The sequence below is a fragment of the Theropithecus gelada genome, chromosome 13 (assembly GCF_003255815.1).
Source record: "Theropithecus gelada isolate Dixy chromosome 13, Tgel_1.0, whole genome shotgun sequence".
Classification (NCBI taxonomy): Eukaryota; Metazoa; Chordata; class Mammalia; order Primates; family Cercopithecidae; genus Theropithecus; species Theropithecus gelada.
The window spans coordinates 94,225,563-94,246,915 of NC_037681.1; the positions used below are offsets into that span (position 1 = coordinate 94,225,563).

The 21,353-nt window shown below is 38.6% G+C and overlaps 1 protein-coding gene across 1 annotated transcript in view; it reads left to right on the plus strand.

Annotated features, from left to right (window-relative positions):
* The window catches only part of ALMS1 (ALMS1, centrosome and basal body associated protein), a 220,967-nt gene that overhangs the window by 117,667 nt on the left and 81,947 nt on the right, over positions 1-21,353 (plus strand). The window contains exon 11 of the mRNA XM_025353758.1: positions 18,133-18,374. Coding sequence (XP_025209543.1) covers positions 18,133-18,374 — 242 coding nt within the window. The remainder of the gene's footprint in view (positions 1-18,132; positions 18,375-21,353) is intronic.

Here is a 21,353-nt window from a genome sequence, read left to right on the forward strand (position 1 = left end):
TTGCATTGGGAGTTATACCTGATGTAAATGACGAGTTGATGGGTGCTGACGAGTTGATGGGTGCAGCACAGCAACATGGCACAAGTATACATATGTAACAAACCTGCACGTTATGCACATGTACCCTAGAACTTAAAGTATCATAATAATAAAAAATAAATTAATTAATTAAAAAAATAAAAAAAATTAAAAAAAAATAAAAATAAGGTTGTGACTGTTAGGTACCTTTACTCAATAAGGTTGTGGCTGTTAGGTACCTTTACTCAATAAGGTTGTGGCTGTTAGGTACCTTTACTCAATAAGGTTGTGACTGTTAGGTACCTTTACTCAATAAGGTTGTGACTGTTAGGTGCCTTTATCATTTTAAAACTCAATAAGGTTGTGGCTGTTAGGTACCTTTTCATCCCACAGTAGGCATGAAAGCTCTTAGGCACCTTAATACCCCAAACAAGCTACTCTTTTCCGTTTTGTAATTAAGTGTTTTATGGAAAGGTACATTTAAATTATGTAAACATCTTATTCCTCAGCAAATGTACTTATTTGTTTATTTATATCTGTACAGAATCTTTTTTATTCAATGACTTATGATCTATTGCTGCCTTTTTTCTTTTTAACTTATTTGAAAATACATATAGACTCACAAGAAAAATATGTGACTCACGAGAGGTTACAAAAATAGCCAAGGGAGGTCCCCACTCAGCTTCTCCATTGGTAATGTCTTACATAATTATAATGCATTATCAAAACCAGTAAATTGATATTGGCACAATACAGTCAACTGGACTAGACGTCAATCAGATTTCACAAGTTTTTGCATGCACTCTGTTATTCTAATGGATATGTGTATGATTCTGTAAAATTTAATCACACGTATAGCTTCATGTAACCACCATCATAATCAAGATACAGAAGTGCTCTGTTACTGTGAAGGAATTCCCTTGTGCCTCCCCTTTTCTAGTCACACCCTGTACCCTCAACCCAGCCTTCTTTAACCCCCGAAAGCCAGTGATTACTGTATAATTTTGTCATTTTGAGAAGTTATGTAGATGGAATCCAACATGTTATATAGGTGGAATATAACATGTAAACTTTGAGTTGTATTTTTCTTACTCAGCGTACTGACCTGGAGATCCATTCAACTTGTGTGTATCGGTAGTTAATTTCCTTGTATTGCTCAGTATTCCATTATATGGAATTTATACAGTGTGTTTATCCATTCACCTGTTGAAGGACATCGTTTCCAATGCTTATTACTAATAAAGCTGTTATGAACATTCATGTACTTTCTTTTTTATATACTTTAAGCATGTGCAGAACGTGCAGGTTTGTTACATAGGTATACATGTGCCATGGTGGTTTGCTGTACCCATCAACTCATCATCTACATTAGGTATTTCTCCTAATGTTCTGTCTCCCCTTGTCTCCCACCCCTTGACAGGCCCCAGTGTGTGATGTTCCCCTCCCTGTGCCCATATGTTCTCAACTCCCACTTATGAGTGAGAACATGCAGTGTTTGGTTTTCTGTCCCTGTGTTAGTTTGCTGAGAATGATGGTTTCTAGCTTCATCCATGTCCCTCCAAAGGACATGAACGCATTCTTTTTTATGGCTGCATAGTATTACATGGTGTATATGTGCCACATTTTCTTTATCCAGTCTAACATTGATGGGGATTTGGGTTGGTTCCAAGTCTTTGCTGTTGTGAATAATGCTGCAGTAAACATACATGTGCATGTGTCTTTATAGTAGAATGATTTATAATCCTTGGGGTATATACCCAGTTATGGGATTGCTGGATCGAATGGTATTTCTAGTTCTAGATCCTTGAGGAATCACCACACTGCCTTCCACAATGGTTGAACTAATTTACACTCCCACCAACAGTGTAAAAGCATTCCTGTTTCTCCACATCCTTTCCAGCATCTGTTGTTTCCAGACTTTTTAATGATTGCCATTCTAACTGGCATGAGATGGTTTCTCATTGTGGATTTGATTTGCATTTCTCTAATGACCAGTGATGATGAGCTTTTTTTCATGTTTGTTGGCTGCATATAAATGTCTTCTTTTGAAAAGTGTCTGTTTATATACTTCGCTCACTTTTTGATGGGGTTGTTTTTTTCTTGTAAATTTGTTTAAGTTCCTTGTTTTCATTCTTAAGTAAATTAAGTTTCTTTGATTTTCGTTCTTTTGCATTTGCTGAAGAGTGTTTTACTTCCAATTATGTGGATCTCAGCCCTTTTTCAGATGCATAGATTGCAAAAATTTTCTACCATTCTGTAGGTTGCCTGTTCACTCTAATGATAGTTTCTTTTGCTGTGCAGAAGCTCTTTAGTTTAATTAGATCTCATTTGTCAATATTGGCTTTCGTTGCCATTGCTTTTGGTATTTTAGTCATGAACTCTTTGCCCATGGTATTGCCTAGGTTTTTTTCTAGGGTTTTTATGGTTTTAGGTCTTATGTTTAAGTCTTTAATCCATCTTGAGTTAATTTTTGTATAAGGTGTAAGGAAGGGATCCTGTTTCAGTTTTCTGCATATGGCTAGCCAGGTTTCCCAACACCATTTATTAAATAGGGAGTCCTTTCCCCATTTGTTTTTGTCAGGTTTGTCAAAGATCAGATGGTTGTAGATGTGTGGTGTTATTTTTGAAGCCCCTGCTCTGTTCCATTGGTCTATGTATCAGTTTTGGTACCAGTACCATGCTGTTTTGGTTCCTGTAGCCTTGTAGTATAGTTTGAAGTCTGATATTATGATGCCTCCAGCTTTGTTCTTTTTGCTTAGGATTGTCTTGGCTATACGGGCTCTTTTTTGGTTCTATATGAAATTTAAAGTCATTTTTTCTAATTCTGTGAAGAAAGTCAATGGTAGCTTGATGAGGATAGCATTGAATCTATAAATTACTTTGGACAGTATGGCCATTTCACAATATTGATTCTTCCGATCCATGAGCATGGAATGTTTTCCATTTGTTTGTGTCCTCTCATTTCCTTGAGCAGTGGTTTGTAGTTCTCCTTGAAGAGGTCCTTCGCATCCATCGAATGTTGTATTCCTTGGTATTTTATTCTGTTTGTAAGAATTGTGAATGAGAGTTTGCTCATGATTTGGCTCTCTATTATTGGTGTAGAGGAATGCTTGTGATTTTTGCACATTGATTTTGTATCCTGAGACTTTGCTGAAGTTGCCTATCAGCTTAAGGAGTTTTTGGGCTGAGATGATGGAGTTTTCTAAATATTATACAATCATGTCATCTGCAAACAGAGATAATTTGACTTCCTCTCTTCCTATTTGAATATGCTTTATTTCTTTCTCTTGCCTAATTGCCCTGGCCAGAACTTCCAATACTATGTTGAATAGGAGTGGTGAGAGAGGCCATCCTTGTGTTGTGTCAGTTTTCAAAGGGAATGCTTACAGCTTTTGCCCATTCAGTATGATATTGGCTGTGGGTTTGTCACAAATAGCTCTTATTTTTTTTGAGATATGTTCAATCAATACCTAGTTTATTGAGCGTTTTTAGCATGAAGGGGTGTTGAATTTTATTGAAGGCCTTTTCTGCATCTGTTGAGATAATCATGTGTTTTTTTGTTATTGGTTCTGTTTATGTGATGGATTACATTTATTGATTTGTGTGTGTTGAACCAGCCTTACATACCAGGGATGAAGCCAACTTGATCTTGGTGGGTAAGCTTTTTAATGTGCTGCTGGATTCGTTTTGCCAGTAGTTTATTGAGGATTTTTGCATCAATGTTTATCAGGGATATTGGCCTGAAATTTTCTTTTTTGTTGTCTCTCTGCCAGGTTTTGGTATCAGGATGATGCTGGCCTCATAAAATGAGTTAGGGAGGAGTCCCTCTTTTTCTGTTGTTTGGAATAGTTTCAGAAGGAATGGTACCAGCTCCTCTTTGTACCTCTGGTAGAATTCAGCTGTGAATCCATCTGGTCCTGGGCTTTTCTTGGTTGGTAGGCTATTACTGCCTCAATTTCAGAACTTGTCATTGGTCTATTCAGGGATTTGACTTCTTCCTGGTTTAGTCTTGGGAGAGTGTAAGTGTCCAGGAATTTATCCATTTCTTCTAGATTTTCTAGTTTATTTGCGTAGAGGTGTTTATAGTATTCTGTGATGGTAGTTTGTATTTCTGTGGGATCGGTGGTGATCTCCCCTTTATCATTTTTTATTGTGTCTATTTGATTCTTCTCTCTTTTCTTCTTCATTATTCTGGCTAGGGTCTACCTATTTTGTTAATCTTTTCAAAAAACCAACTCCTGGATTCATTGATTTTTTTTTTTTTTTTTTTTTCCTTTGGGAAGGGTTTTTCAAAAGTGTCTCTATCCCCTTCAGTTCTGCTCTGATCTTAGTTATTTCTTGTCTTCTGCTAGCTTTTGAATTTGCTTTCACTTCTCTAGTTATTTTAATTGTGATGTTAGGGTGTCAATTTTAGATCTTTCCTGCTTTTTCCTATGGGCATTTAGTGTTATAAATTTCCCTCTAAACACTGCTTTAAATGTGTCCCAGAGATTCTGGTACATTGTGTCTTTGTTCTCATTGTTTTCATATAACTTATTTATTTCTGCCTTAATTTCGTTATTTACCCAGTAGTCATTCAGGAGCAGGTTATTCAGTTTCCATGTAGTTGTGCAGTTTTGAGTGAGTTAGTTTCCTTCTTTCCTTCCTTCCTTCCTTCCTTCCTTCCTTCCTTCCTTCCTTCCTCCCTCCCTCCCTCCCTCCCTCCCTCCCTCCCTCCCTCCCTCCCTTCCTTTCTTCCTGGAGCAGGTTATTCAGTTTCCATGTGTTGTGTGGTTTTGAGTGAGTTAGTTCCCTCCCTCCCTTCCTCCCTCCCTCCCTTTCTTTTTATACCAAGTCTCGCTCTGTCACCCAGGCTGCAGTGCAGTGGTGCAATCTCGGCTCACTGCAAGCTCTGCCTCCTGGGTTCACGCCATTCTCCTGCCTCAGCCTCCCAAGTAGCTGGGACTATAGGCGCCCGCCACCACGCCTGGCTAATTTCTTTTTGTATTTTTAGTAGAGATGGAGTTTCACTGTGTTAGCCAGGATGGTCTTGATCTCCTGACCTCATGATCCACCCGCCTCGGACTCCCAAAATGCTGGGATTACAGGCGTGAGCCACCGCACCCATCCAAGTGAGTGTCTTAGTCCTGAGTTCTAATTTGATTTCACTGTGGTCTGAGAGACTGTTTGTTATGATTTTCATTCTTTTGCATTTGCTGAGGAGTGTTTTACTTCCAATTATGTTGTCAATTTTAGAATAAGTGCTATGTAGTACTGAGAAGAATGTATATTCTGTTTATTTGGGATATAGAGTTCTGTAGATGTCTATTAGGTCTGCTTGGTCCAGAGCTGAGTTCAAGTCCTGAATATCCTTGTTAATTTTCTGTCCTGTTGATTTGTCTAATATTGACAATGGGGCATTAAAGTCTCCCACTATTACCATGTGGGAGTCTAAGTCTCTTCGTAGGTCTCTAAGAACTTGCTTTATGAATCTGGGTGCTCTTGTATTGGGCGCATATATATTCAGGATAGTTAGCTCTTCTTGTTGCATTGATCCCTTTACTATCATGTAATGCCCTTCTTTTTCTTTTTTTATCTTTGTTGGTGTAAAGTCTGTTTTATCAGAGACTAGGATTTCAACCCCTTTTTTTTTTTTTTTTTGCTTGTTTGTTTGGCTTTCCATTTGCTTGGTAAATCTTCCTCCATCCCTTTATTTTGAACCTATGTGTGTCTTTGCACGTGAGATGGGTCTCCTGAATACAGCACACCAATGGGTCTTGACTCTATCCAGTTTGCCAGTCTGTGCATTTTAATTGGGGCGTGTAGCTCGTTTACATTTAAGGTTACTATTGTTAGGTGTGAATTTGGTCTTGTCATTATGATGCTAGCTGGTTATTTTGCCCATTAGTTTATGTAGTTTCTTCATAGTGTTGATGGTCTTTACATTTTTTTTTTCTTTTTGCAGTGGCTGGTACTGGTTTTGCCTTCCCATATTTGGTGCTTCCTTCAGGAACTCTTGTAAGGCAGGCCAGGTGGTGACAAAATCCCTCAGCATTTGCATGTCTGTAAAGGATTTTATTTCTCCTTCACTTATGATGCTTAGTTTGACTGGATATGAAATTCTGAGTTGAAAATTCTTTTCTTGAAGAATATTGAATATTGGCCCCCACTCTTTTCTGCCTTGTTAGGGTTTCGGCCGAGAGATCTGCTGTTAGTGTGATGGGCTTCCCTTTGTGGGTAACCTGACCTTTGTCTCTGGCTGCCCTTAATATTTTTTCCGTCATTTCAACCTTGGTGAATCTGACGATTATGTGTTTTGGGGTTGCTCTTTTTGAGGAGTATCTTTGTGGTGTTCTCTGTATTTCCTGAATTTGAATGTGGTCCTGTCTTACTAGGTTGGGGAAGTTCTCCTGGATAATATGCTGAAGAGTGTTTTCCAACTTGGTTCCATTCTCCTCGTCACTTTCAGGTATACCAATCAAACGTAGGCTTGGTCTTTTCACATAGTCCCATATTTCTTGGAGGCTTTGTTTGTTCCTTTTCATTCTTTTTTCTCTAATCTTGTCTTCACACTTTATTTCATTAAGTTGATCTTTAGTCTCTGATATCCTTTCTTCCAGTTGATTGATTCAGCTATTGATACTTGTGTATGCGTCTCAAATTTCTCGTGCTGTGTTTTTCAGCTCCATCAGGTCATTTATGTTCATCTCTAAACTAGTTATTCTAGTTAGCAATTCCTCTAACCTTTTATCAAGATTCTTAGTTTCCTTGCATTGGGTTAGAACATGCTCCTTTAGCTTGGAGGAGTTTGTTATTACCCATCTTCTAAAACCTACTTCTGTCAATTCGTCAAACTCATTCTCCATCCAGTTTTGTTGCTGGTGAGAGTTGTGATCCTTTGGAGGAGAAGAGGCATTCTGGTTTTTGGAATTTTCAGCCTTTTTGCACTGTTTTTTCCTCATCTTTGTGGATTTATCTACCTTTGGTCTTTACTGTTGGTGAACTTCAGATGGAGTTTTTGTGTGGTCGTTCTTTTTGTTGATGTTGAGGCTTTTGCTTTCCGTTTGTTAGTTTTCCTTCTAACAGGCCTCTCTGCTGCAGGTCTGCTGGAGTTTGCTGGGGGTCCACTCCAGACCCTGTTTGCCTGGGTATCACCAATGGGGGCTGCAGAACAGCAAAGCTTGCTGCCTTCTCCTACCTCTGGAAGTTTCGTCCCAGAGGGGCATCTGCTAGATGCCAGCCAGGGCTCTCCTGTGTGAGGTTTCTGTCGACCTCTGCTGGGAGGTGTCTCCCCACCAGGAGGCATGGGAGTCAGGGACCCACTTGTGGAGGCAGTCTGTCCCTTAGCAGAGCTCTAGGGCTATACTAGAAGATCTGCTGCTCTATTCAGAGCTGGCAGGCAGGAACGTTTAAGTCAGCTGAAGCTGCACCCACAGCTGCCCCTTCCCCCAGGTGCTCTGTCCCAGGGAGATTGGAGTTTTAGCTATAAGCACCTGACTGGGGCTGCTGCCTTTCTTTCAGAGATGCCCTGCCCAGAAAGGAGGAATCTAGACAGGCAGTCTGGCTACAGTGGCTTTGCCGTGCTGCTTTGGGCTCCACCCAGTCTGAAATTCATGGCAGCTTTGTTTACACTATGAGGAGAAAACTGCCTACTCAAGCCTCAGTAATGGTGGACGCCCCTCCCCTCACAAAGCTGGAGCATCCCAGGTCGACTTAAGGCTGTTGTGCTGGCAGTGAGAATTTCAAGCCAGTGGATTTTAGCATGCTGGACTCCTTGGGGGTGGGATCCACTGAGCTAGATCACTTGCCTCCCTGGCTTCAGCCCCCTTTCCAGAGGAGTGAACGGTTCTGTCTTGCTGGCATTTCAGGCGCCACTGGGGTATGAAAAAAAAAACTCCTGCAACTATCTCAGTGTCTGCCCAAATGGCAGCCCAGTTTTGTGCTTGAAACCCAGGGCCCTGGTGGCATAGGCACCCAAGGGAATCTCCTGGTCTGTGGGTTTCGAAGACCGTGGGAAAAGCGTAGTATCTGGGCCGGAATGCACTATTCCTCGCAGCACAGTCCCTCATGGCTTCCCTGGGCTAGGGGAGGGAGTTCCCCAACCCCTTGTGCTTGCCAAGTGATGCAACACCCCACCCTGCTGCTGCTCACCCTCTGTGGGCTGCACCCACTGTCTAAGCAGTCTCAATGAGATGAACTGGGTACCTCAGTTGAAAATGCAGAAATCACCTGCCTTCTGTGTTGGCCTTGCTAGAAGCTGCAGACCGGTGCTGTTCTATTTGGCCATCTTGCCTGGAAATCCCTCATGTATTTGTTATTACATGACCATAAGTTTTTTATTTCTCTATGACAGTGGGTGTTAACTAGGAGTGATTTTACCCCTCAGGGAACATGAGAAATGTCTGAAGACATTTTTGATTGTAGTGACTAGGAAAGAGATGCTACTGGTGTCTAGTAAATAAAAGACAGAGGTGCTGTGGAATATCCTAGAATGCACAAGACAGTCCTGCATAACAAAGAATTGTTTCAAAATGTCAGTGCTGAGGTTGAGAAACTGCACTGGGATTAATACCCAGGAGTGTGATTATTGGGTTATATGTAAGTATATGTTTAATTTTATAGGAAACTGCCAGAGTGTTTTCCAGAGTGGTTATAACATTTTGTATTTCCAATAACTATGTATGAGAGATCAAGTTCCTCCACATCCTCATCAGCATTTATACTGTCAGTATTTATTTTTTTATTTTTTTGAGATGGAGTCTCACTCTGTCACCCAGGCTGGAGTGCAGTAGCGCGATCTTGGCTCAGTAGCGCGATTTCGGCTCAATGCAACCTCCACCTCCTGCGTTTAGGTGATTCTCCTGCCTCATCCTCCTGAGTAGCTGGTACTACAGGTGCACACCACCACACCCAGCTAGTTTTTGTATTTTCAGTAGAGATGGGGTTTCACCATATTGGTCAGGCTGGTCTTGAACTCCTGACCTTATGATCCCCCCACCTTGGCCTCCCAAAGTGCTGGGATTACAGGCATGAGGTACCACGCCTGTCCACTGTCAGATTTTTTTTTTTTTAATTTAGCCTTCCTGGTTGGTATATAGGGGTTATCTCATTGTTGCTTTAATTTGCATTTCTCTACTAGTGACAATGAACATTTTTTAATATGCCCGTTTACTATCTATATATTTTCTATTAAAATTGTTTTGCTCATTTTCTAATTGCATATTTTTTTTTGTACTGTTGAATTTAGAGAATCTTTATATATTCTGGATACAAATTCTTTATTAGATTTCAGACTTGCAAATTTTTACATTATACAAAACCAAGTTTTCTTATTCCGTTTATTGTTACTATTGTAATTTGTTTTGATGCTCCAAATACAGATTTGGTGGCCAGTGGCAGCCCCTTCAAGCTGGCTCTGTATCCTTTTCATACGTCCCCGTCATCTTTTGATCATGTCTTTGCTTTCTGGCACAAGATATTTCAGGCTTATCTTATACTTTCCTTCTCTAGCTCTGGAATCAACCAGTTCTCCAAGAAGCCTGTTCTTCCAGTGGAATGTGCTATTTAGAGGCTAGGATTTAAACACTAGGCATATGTGTTGCTACTGGGTTGCTCTCAGCCCTACACTTATTTACATTAGTATTTATTTCTCTGTCTGTATATATTAAAAACCATATGTTCATCTAATTTTTATTTTACTTTTTTCTTTGTTTTTGTAACTTTCATATCTAATAGTGAGTAACCTCACTTCCAGTATGCTTTATATAACGAATATTCTCATCTCTTGCCAACCTCTCCCCAGCAAGGATGACCCTAATTCTCCACTTGGATTCAAACACTTTATTCAGTCTGTCCCCTTGGGTGGGTGCTCTTTTCACCCTGCCTGGGCTTTGGCACTCCATGCTAGACCACTTCTCAACATGTATACCACCCCTGCCTACTTGGTCTGTAACTTTCCTGTGTCAGAATGCTCATCACCCTCAACATATGGACACTCTCCCCATGCCACTTAGGTTCTGACTCCCCATGCTGAACTACCCCCTCACATGGATTTCTTCCTCATACTGCATAGGCTCATGACACCTCACATTGGTCTCACCTCTACTTGAATGCCTTTATCTTGTTTAGGATTTGACTCATGATGCCAGGCTACACCATGTAGATAGCCTCCTCACTCAGGTTCTGACATTCAAGGTCAGACTGACTCCTTTCATCCTGCTTGAGTAGTGACTCACCACACTGCCCTTACCCTGTATGACACGTTTCTCATCCTGCAGGAAATCTGACTTTCCAACCTAGGCTATCTCTCTGTGTAGTTATTTTCCTTCTCTACTGCAGCTCTGCCACTCCATGTAAGGACACCCCAGTGTGGAGACACCTACCTCATTCTGCTTGGGCTCTAACTCTACATGTCTGGTGGGCCTCCCTCTTCATGGAAGCCCTCCTTATCCTGATTTGGTGCTTTTATTGCACATGAGGCCACACCTCTGCAAAGACTGTCTCCTTGCCCTGCTTGAATTCTAATACTCTGTGCTATGACACTTCTTTACATGGGCACCTTCCTTACCCTAATGAAATTCTGATACCTTGCTCTGGCCCATTGTCATTCCATTTGCTACAGAGTCCCACCTTGTTCTGCCCACCTAATGGTTTTAAAATTCAATTGTTTGGGATGGGAAAGACAAAAGAAAAGGAGAATAGAAACACAGGAGAGGGGAGAGAGAATAGGAAGCTTATTTTTTATCACTTTATGATTAATATATCTTTTCTATCCTTTTACTTTCAACCTATCTGTGACCTCACAGTAAAGTGCATCACTTGTCAATGTCATATAGTTGAATGTTATTCATTTTTAATGTTGTCTGTTAATCTTTATCTTATAACTGAGATATTTAGTTCATTTACATTTAATATAATTATTGAGCTAGTTGATTTTGCTATCCTTTATTATTTTAGGTTAATTAATTATTTTTATTCCGTGTTATTTTCTCTGTTGGCTTGTTTTACTGTTTTTCCTTTTAGTGATTATCCTAGAGATTATAATATACTTCCTTGACTTTACAGTTTACCTTAAGTTAGTACTTTTTCCACTTTATGAGCAGCAAAGTATCTTATGACAGTTGAACTCTATTTACTCCTCGTATTTTTGCTTTTGTTGTCATATATATATTTCTGTTCTACATGTTCTAAATCCCACAAGACATTATTATTGTTGCTTTGAACAAACAACATTCTTTTCCATATATATGTATATAGGAAATATAAAACAAAGTAAAATATGTATGTATACACAAGGGTGTATGTATGTATGTGTACATGTATGTATTTACACACACACACACACACACATCCTTTAAGTGTTCTACATTCTTTCTAGCAGTTCTTTACTATGTTGGATCATTTTCCTTCAGCCTAAAAAAAATTTCCTTTGGGGCCGGGTGCAGTGGCTCAAGCCTGTAATCCCAGCACTTTGGGAGGCCGAGACGGGTGGATCACGAGGTCAGAAGATCGAGACCATCCTGGCGAACACGGTGAAACCCCGTCTCTACTAAAAAATACAAAAAACTAGCCGGGCGAGATGGCGGGCGCCTGTAGTCCCAGTTACGTGGGAGGCTGAGGCAGGAGAATGGCATAAACCCGGGAGGCGGAGCTTGCAGTGAGCTGAGATCCGGCCACTGCACTTCAGCCCGGGCGACAGAGCGAGACTCCGTCTCAAAAAAAAAAAAAAAATTTCCTTTGGTATTTCCTGAAGTCTTCTGGGGATTATCTTAGTTTTTATTTGTTTGGTTTAAAAAAATGTATTTCCGTTGGTTATAGAATTATAGGTTTTTATTTCAACACTTTAAAGAGCTACTATCTTTGTTGAAAGGCCAAGTGTCTTTTTTTTTTTTTTTTTTTTTTTGAGACAGAGTCTTGCTCTGTCGCCCAGGCTGCAAGCTCTGCCTCCCGGGTTCATGCCATTCTCCTGCCTCAGCCTCCCAAGTAACTGGGACTACAGGCGCCTGCCACCATACCTGGCTAATTTTTTGTATTTTTTAGTAGAGAAGGGGTTTCACTGTATTAGCCAGGATGGTCTCGATCTCCTGACCTCGTGATTCATCCGCCTCGGCCTCCCAAAGTGCTGGGATTACAGGCGTGAGCCACCGCGCCTGGCCCAAGTGTCATTCTTGTTTTTGCACTTTTGATTTTCAGCAGTTTGGCTTTGATGCCCCAAGAGTTGGTTTTTCTTTGTATTCTTTGTGTTCACTGAGCTTCTTAACTCAGTAGATTAAGTCTTTTACCTGTTTTGGAGAATTCTTACCCATTAACTCATAAATATTGTTTCTGCACACTTGTCTCTTCTCCTAGGAGTAAAATTACACATATATTGGATTATATGTCTCTGCCGCATGAGTCTCTTATACTGGCATCTGTTCATTCTTTTTCTGTTCGGTAGTTTTCTGTAGACTTTTTGAATTTACAAATTAGTTTTACAAATGTCTGTTTGCTTCTACTACCATTGAATCAAATTTCAGATAATGTACTTTTTATTCTGAAATATTCGTTTCTTTTTTAATAGATTGTAGTTTTCTTTTGAGATTTTCCATGTTTTATCTACTTCCCTTTATCTTTTGCTCTGAATATATTAATAATCATTTTGAAGTCTTTTTGTGCTAACTTGTAGCTAACTCCCCTGTAAATCAGTTTTTCTTGTCTACTTTTTCTCTCAATTTTTGGTCAGTTTTTCCTGCTTCATATGTTACATAGTGTTTTGTGTGTTGAATATTGTAAGTAAGAGGATAATAGAGATTGAGGATATTTGCACATAAAGGGACTAGAAAAACAAGAGCAAGCCAATCCCAAAGCTAACAGAAGAAAATAGATAACCAAAATTAGAGCTGAACTGAATGAAATTGAGATGCGAAAATCCATGCAAAAGATTAACTAAATCAAAAATTGATTCTTCCAAAGAATAAACAAGATTGACAGACCACTAACTAAATTGTTAAAGAAAAAAGACAAAATAAGTACAATCAGAAATGACAAAGGTGACACTATCACTGACTCCACAGAAATACACAAACACACACACACACACACACACTCAGAGACTATTATGAACACCTATTCACACAAAAACTAGGAAACCTAGAAGAAATGGATAAATTCCTAGAAATATACAACCTCCCAAGATTGAGCCAGGAAGAAATGGAAATCATGAACAGACCAATGAGTTCTGAAATTGAGTCAGTAATAAAAAACTTCTTCACAACAAAAGAAACCATCAGCATAGTAAGTGAACAACCTACAGAATGGGACAAAATATTTGCAAACTGTGCATGCGACAAAGGTCTAATATCCAGAATCTGTAAGGGACTTAAACAGTTCAACAAGCAAAAAACAACCATATTTTAAAAATGGGCAAAGGACATGAACAGACACTTCTCAAAAGAAGACATACTTGCGTCCAACAAATATATGAAAAAATGCTCCACATCACTAATCATTCAAGAAGTGCAAATCAAAACCACAATGAGATACAATCTCATGTTAATCAGAGTGGCTACTTATAAAAAGTAAAAAAATAACAGATGTTGGTGAGGTTGCAGAAGAAAGGGAAGGCTTGTATAGTGTTGGTGGGAACATAACTTAGTTCAGCCACTGGGGAAAACTGTGGAGATTCCTTAAAGAGCTTAAAACAGAACTGCCATTCAACTCAATGGCCCCATTACTGGGTATATACCCAAAACAAAATAAATCATTCTACTGAAAAAAACACATATAATCAATTTTCATCATATTATTGCTATTCACAATAGCAAAGACATGAAATTAAAAAAAAAAAATTTACTTTAAGCCTGACAGGTCTTTGGTTTTTCAACAATTAAATATTGTAAGAGCTCAGTTCAGGCTTTCAGATGTTTGAATTCAGCTCTTTAAACTCTTTGCCCTCACAGCTGTAGAATATGGTAAATGTTGTAAGGAGGACACGAGTCAAGTATTTGTTGCAGTTACACCTTCTCAAGGGAAATTCATTTCATTAGTACTCTTGCAAATAATTTTACTGTTTTTCTCAGCCCCTTTCTTGGGGTTGGCCCTTCTGACTTTTGACTGAGTGTAGTGAGTCTTTAATTCCTTACCTTTAAAAGTTCTCTTCCTCAAGCATTAGTTATTAAGCCCCCTGCCTTAAGCAGGTACAACATTTGGCAAATGTTTTAAGGAGGAGAGCTGATGTGTGTTTGTCCCAGGCCTCTCCATCTAGTGGAACTTGATCTCTTATAGTGCCATGAGTATGAATGAGATTTCAGTCTATTACTCTGACTGAGGCCCAGCCTCCCGTACCACCCCAACACTCAGGAAATGTCTTGTGGGGGAAATCAGATGGATATCCTGCTAGATTCCATCATGTCACACCATCATGACAGCCTTCATGTTCTTCAAAAGCTTGGTGATTTCTCTTTGTCAGTAGATTATGTCTACCTACACCAAACCCTTGCCTAGAATCACCAAATTCCTCTCTCTAGCATGTTAATTGGTAATATTTCCTCATTGTTTCTATAGCTGTAAGACTTTTTTAAAAAAATATGATTTTTATAATTCATTCATTTTGTTTGTTTGTTAAAGTAGGAGTGATGGTATATGGCTCCCTACCTCATCCTACTTGGAAATGGAAGACCCATTTAGATCACTCTTAACTTCTCTCTATAATGTATTAATAGTATTCTATATAAAGTTCTTGCATCTTTTATTATACTTTATTAGGTATTTGATATTTTTGGTACTATTTTTATGACATACTTTTTAGATTTTAATTTTATAACTTCTATGATAAAGAAAAATCTAATGGACTTAAAAATTTGATCTTGTATCTGGCAAATTTTCTAAAAAGTTACATCCTAGTAAGTTACATGTAGATTCTTTTGGATTTTTCTATGTACACAATTATATCAAATATGAAAAGTAGCTATTCTTTCTTTCTTATCCATACCTCTTCTTTTTTCCTGCCTTACTGCTAATGCCATTTAACACCTTACTAAAATATTGAATAGAAGTGGTAAGAGTTGGCATCCTTATTTTGTTCCTGATCTCACAGGCAATATTTTCAACATTCTACTAGTAAACACAATGATTGCTTTAGGGTTTTTTGTAGTTTCTCTTTGCTGTGAGTTTTTGTCATGCATAATTACTGAGTTTTATTAAATGCCGTCTCTGCCTGTATTGATATGGTCATGTGTGTTTCTCCTTTATTCTGGTGAGGTAGGTGGTTAATCACTTTTTTTTTTTTTTTTAATGTTAACTCATCTTGTATTCCTGGGGTAAACTATCATGGTAGAGATTCAACTACACACAAATGTATGTGTGTGTAAAATGAGAGCAAGCACACAGCATACACACACATGTGCTACATTTTGTTGTCTAACATTTTGTTTAGGATTTTTGTATTTATGTTCATAAGGGGAATTGACATTTTTGTTTCTTTTCTCATAACTGTCCTTTTCAATTAGTGAATGGTAGGCATATAGTATAGACTCAAAAGTTCGACTTTTGTGATATATTCTAGATATTACTCTAATACAATACAACATTATTCTCTTCTTGAAACTTTATTTTCAAGTGATTTTTTGAAAGTTTTATTCCTTTTTTTTTTTTTTTTCTTTATAGAGACAAGGTCTTGCTCTGTTACCCAGGCTCTGGAGTGCAGTGGTGCAGTCATGGCTCACTGCTGCCTCAAACTTTTGGTCTCAAGCAATCCTTCTGTCTCAGTCTCCTCAGTTGCTGGGACTATAGGCACATGCCACTGTGCCTATTTTTTTATGTTTTGTAGAGATGGTCTTGCCACATTGCCCAGGGTGGTCACTTAACTCCTGGACTCAAGTGATCCTCCTGCCTCAGCCTCCCAAAGTACTGGGATCATAGGTATGAATCACTATGCCAGGCCTTATTTTCAAGTAATTTTAGAGTTACAGAAAAGATACACATATAATAGAGTTCCTTATACCTCTCTCCTAGCTTCTCCTGTTGTTAACATCTTTTTTTTTTTTCATTTTATTTTTATTTTTATTTTTATTTTTTTGGAGACAGAGTTTCGCTCTTGTCGCCCAAGTTGGAGTACAATGGCGCGATCTCGGCTCACTGAAACCCCTGCCCCCTGGGTTCAGGCAATTCTCCTGCCTCAGCCTCCCAAGTAGCTGGGATTACAGGCATGCACCACCACGCCTGTCTAATTTTTGTATTATTAGTAGAGACGGGGTTTCACCATGTTGGCCAGACTTGACCTCAGGTGATCCACCCACCTCGGCCTCCCAAAATACTGGGATTACAGGCATGAGCTACTGTGCCCGACCTATTTTTTTATTTTTAAACTTTTAGGTTCAGGGGATACATGTTCCAGTTTGTTCTATAGGTAAACTCGTGTCATGGGGGTTTGTTTTACAGGTTATGTCACCACCCAGGTACTAAGCCTAGTACCCAGTAGTGTTTTTTTTTCTGTTTCTCTCCCCCGTCCCTCCACCCTCAAGTAGGCCCCAGTGTCTATTGTTCCCCTCTCTGTATCCATGACTTCTCATCATTTAGGTCCCACTTATAAATGTGAGGATGCAGTATTTGATTTTCTGTTCCTGCATTAGTTTGCTAAGGATAATGACCTGCAGCTCCATCCATATTCTGCAGAAGACATGATCTTGTTCTTTTATATGGCTGCATAGTATTCCATGGTGTAAATGTGCCACATTTTCTTTATCCAGTTTGTCATTTATGGGGCATTTAAGTTGATTCATGTCTTTGTTATTGTGAATAGTACTATAATGAACATTTGTGTGCATGCGTCTTTATGGTAGAATGATTTATATTTCTTAGGGTATGTACACAGCAATGGATTGCTGAGTCAAATGGTAGTTTTGTCTTTAGCTCTCTGAGGAATTGCCACACTGCTTTCTACAGTGGTTGAACTAATTTACACTCCCACAAACAGTGTACAGCCACTCCCTTTTCTCTGCAACCTTGACAGCATCTGTTATATTTTGACTTTTTTATAACAGCCATTCTGATTGGTGTGAAATGGTATCTCATTGTGGTTTTGATTTGCATTTATGTAATCATTGATATTAAGCTTTTTTCTTATGCGTGGTGGCCACATATGTATCTTTTAAAAAATGTCTGTTCATATCCTTTGCCCACTAGGTTGCTTATAAATGCTGGATACTAAACCTTTATCAGATGCATAGTTTGCAAATATTTTCTTCCATTCTGTAGGTTGTCTGTTTACTCTGTTGATAATTTTTCTTTTGCTGTGCAGAAGCTCTTACATTTAATGAGATCCCATTTGTCAGCTTTTGCTTTCGTTGCAATTGCTTTTGTGTCTTCATTGTGAAATTGCCCATTCCTGTGTCTGGAATGGCATTGCCTAGGTTGCATATGTGGTATCCACATCATCACTGCTGATGTTAACTGATCACTTGGATAAGGCAGTGCTTGCTAGGTGTCTCCACCATGGAAATAAGTTACTATTTTTCCCTTCTTATACTCTATGTTTTGAAATCCAGTCACTCAGTTCAGTGCATACACAAAGGAGGAGGGGAAGATTAAGCTTAACCTTCTTTGGTGGGAGGTATCCACATCTGTTATCTGGACTTCTTCTTAAGCAAAATTTGCTTCTTCTTTCCAATTATTTATGTATTCAGTTATTTACTTGCTCCACTCTGTTTTAATATCAATTTCCTATGATCTCAAGATATAACTACAACCTTGAAAACTCCTGGTTCTCCCAGAACTCCTTGATGGAATGCTCTGTTTCTTGTTTATCTTTGTACGCTGTGTGTATTTAGCACAGTCCCCTAATTTATAGTGGACATCTAGTAATTTAAAAAAATGTATTTTCAATTCAGCTGAAAAATACCATTTCCTCAACTAACTTATATAATTTAACATTCTAAATTAAAAGTAAGTTTTAAGATAAAAGTAAATGTGTGATAACATTGTATCAAACAAAATAAAGGGTACTGCAGAAATTTTACCTTAATAACATTTGACGTTGATGTGTCCACAAAATATTCCTATAGCTACTTAAATATTCCCTGAAACCACTTTTGGAAAGAGATTTCAGTTTCTAATAGGCCAAGGAGATAACCTGCTGTATTCTTTCTCTTTTTTGGTTAGATTACCCAAGAAGATAAAGACTCCACTTTCTGCTTTCTCTGAAAAACTGTCATCTGATGCAGTCACTCAGATAACAACAGAAAGTCCAGAAAAGACCCTATTTTCATCTGAGATTTTTATTAATGCTGAAGATCGTGGACATGAAATTACAGAGCCTGGTAACCAGAAACTACGCAAAGCTCCTGTCAAGTTTGCCTCATCATCTTCAGTCCAGCAGGTTACTTTTTCTCGTGGCACAGATGGTAAGAGAATGTGATTTCATTTTAGATTGTTAGACCAGCTCTTTTGTGTAATTATGTTAGAAATTTGTGGTTGTGCCTTTCTAGTCAGAAAACCTAATTTTAATTTAAGAATTAGGGTCCATATGATTATATCTGTCTTTTATTTGCATAGCTGTCAACAGAATGTGATTTACTATATTTTTATCTTAATTTCTAGCAGAGTTAACATGTAGAACTCATGCCATTTGTGGTTAAAACTTATTTTTGTCTCATATTTGCAATAAAAATGCAAGGAATTCATAACAACTTGAAAGTAATTGAGGTCTGCTTTTAAAAGGGCAGATAAATTATCTTGTATTATAGTAATGTTATTACTATATAGTGTGTATATAGAGTATGTATATACTAAATACCATAACAAATAGATGCATAAGCATATGATAGTGCAAACACAATAGCAGTTTATCTCTTGCTTATAAAGCAATCACCAGAGACCCAGGTTGACTTCTTGCTCTGTTGTCTTTAAAATACGTAACCCAAGGTTATGTTGGATTTACCTTCATGGTCAGCTGGAAGGAACAGAAAGCATGGAGGAGCATATATAGGAGATGTTTACAGGCCAGGTCTGGAAGTAACCCAAATCACTTTCAGGAATGTAGTTTAGCTGTGTTTTCCAAAATGAAGAAGAAATGGATTTTGGTGAATAGGTAGCAGTCTTTACCATAAGGTGAACATTTAGAGTGTTTTATATGCTATAGTTTCAGTGATATTTTGATAGTACTTTTACCGTATAACATTTAGAATTACAGCAAATTGTATATTATTTTCTTTTTTGGGTAAGTAGCAGGAAAATTAACAATTAAGTTTCCATTCTTCCCCAAATGAAGATGGAAACTTTACTAATTTTTAAAATATTTACTATTTTGGACAAATCTACTCAAAGTACATTTTAAGTTTCTCTACTTACACAAAAAACTTGTCCATCTACACATATAGATAGAATATACCTAAATGTAAAGAAAAATGTTTGGTTCAGCATTTAAATTGCATTGAATTTAAGTAAGTGCATTTATATACTAAGATGGTTATAATTCTTGAACATTTTTCTTGTGAAATTAAAGCATACCAAATATATATATATGTATAGTTTAATAAATCATCACAAAGAACACCTTTATGTGTTGGTTACCTGTTGTTACAGTGATACAGTACAACAAACAACCTAAAAAATCTCCATGGTTTGTAACAGCAGACATTTGTTTTTCTTACTCACAGGTTTATGGGTCAATTGGACTTTGGCTGGGCTGGCTGTAAGCTGCAGAAATGGTTTGGGTCTGTTCCGGATACTTCTTTCTGAGACTCAGGCTAATGGGTCAATAACTATCCTAGAGTGTGGTGTTCTCATGGTAGTGGCAGAAACACAAGAGAAGAAACAGCTATAAAAGCAGCATGCAGTAGCTCACACCTGTAATCCCAGCACTTTGGGAGGCTGAGGCGGGCAGATCACAAGGTCAGGAGATCAAGACCATCTTGGCTAAAACGATGAAACCTCATCTGTACTAAAAATACACACACACACACACACACACACACACAAAATAGCCGGGCATTTTGGCGGGCGCTTGTAGTCCCAGCTACTTGGGAGGCTGAGGCAGGAGAATGGCATGAACCCGGGAGGTAGAGCTTGCAGTGAGTCGAGATTGCGCCACTGCACTCCAGCCTAGGCGATAGAGAGAGACTCCGTCTCCAAAAAAAAAAAGCATGTTTTAAACCTCTGCTGTCCTCAAATGGATCAATTTATAGAGTCTATGATTTATGGTTCATATAAACTTTTTATCAAAGAATTAATATTATTTAGTTTACTAATTATTATTTTCAACACTGTGGGTCAAAAGTAAAATTTTATGAGGTTTTTTTTTTTTGGTACAAAACATTTTAAGGTACAAAGAATTGCATGTTAATTACATGACTGCTTACCCATTACTCTGAATTAACAAGTTCCTCTACCCCTTTCTAGTGCTTTTTTCCTTTCCCGGAAGCAGCCATTATTTGCTATGTATTCACTTCTTCCCCTAGACAGGCAGTCCAGTGTAACCTTAAGACTACTACGTCCAAACAAAGTTTTTGAGGACTTCAAAAAACTTCCAAAAGTTCTTTATTTGTCTCAGATCCATCTCCATGTGATAGTCATTTCTGCTCTGGGTCCATTGTAATTTTGTCCAATCGTTGCTGTTAATTTTCTCCAACCTGTGAGCTGCGTGGCAGATTCAGCCATTGCTGTCAAGCTTCATATACACTGATGGAGAAAGAAAATTAATAAATCAGATTCTAACAATAACTACAGCAATGACCAAATAGAATTGGAAGCTACAGCTTTTTTTTTTTTCCTTTTTTCTTTTTGCCTGGTAGAGTGGTACAAATATTCCTAAGTTGTCTCAGACTAAGGTTGAGGTCATTTTTTTTTTTTTTTTTTTTTTTGAGACGGAGTCTCGCTCCACCTCCAGGCTGGAGTGCAGTGGCGTGATCTTGGCTCACTACAACCTGCACCTCCCAGGTTCAAGGATTCTCCTGCCTCAGCCTCCCAAGTAGCTGGGACTATAAGTGTGCACCACCATGCCCAGCTAATTTTTGTATTTTTAGTAGAGATGGAGTTTCACGATGTTGGCCAGGATGATCTCCATCTCTTGACCTCGTGATCTGCCCACCTCGGCCTCCCAAAGTGCTGGGATTACAGGCATGAGCCACTGCGCCTGGCCAAGGTCATTTTTTATTAATTTCTTGACTGGACTTTCTTTAGAGGTCACTTTGCCATGCCCAGTGATAGAAATTAATACCTCTAGGTGTTAATCATACTCCTTTTTAAAAGTAACCTTATTTCTTCTGGATAATTCAGGTCAATCATAGATTTAGTCAGCACTCTGTATGCTGCTCTGTGTTTTGCTTTAGTGATATAAAAAATGTTAAGTAGCTAGGTGGCTCCTGTCCCTAGTAGAATTGTCC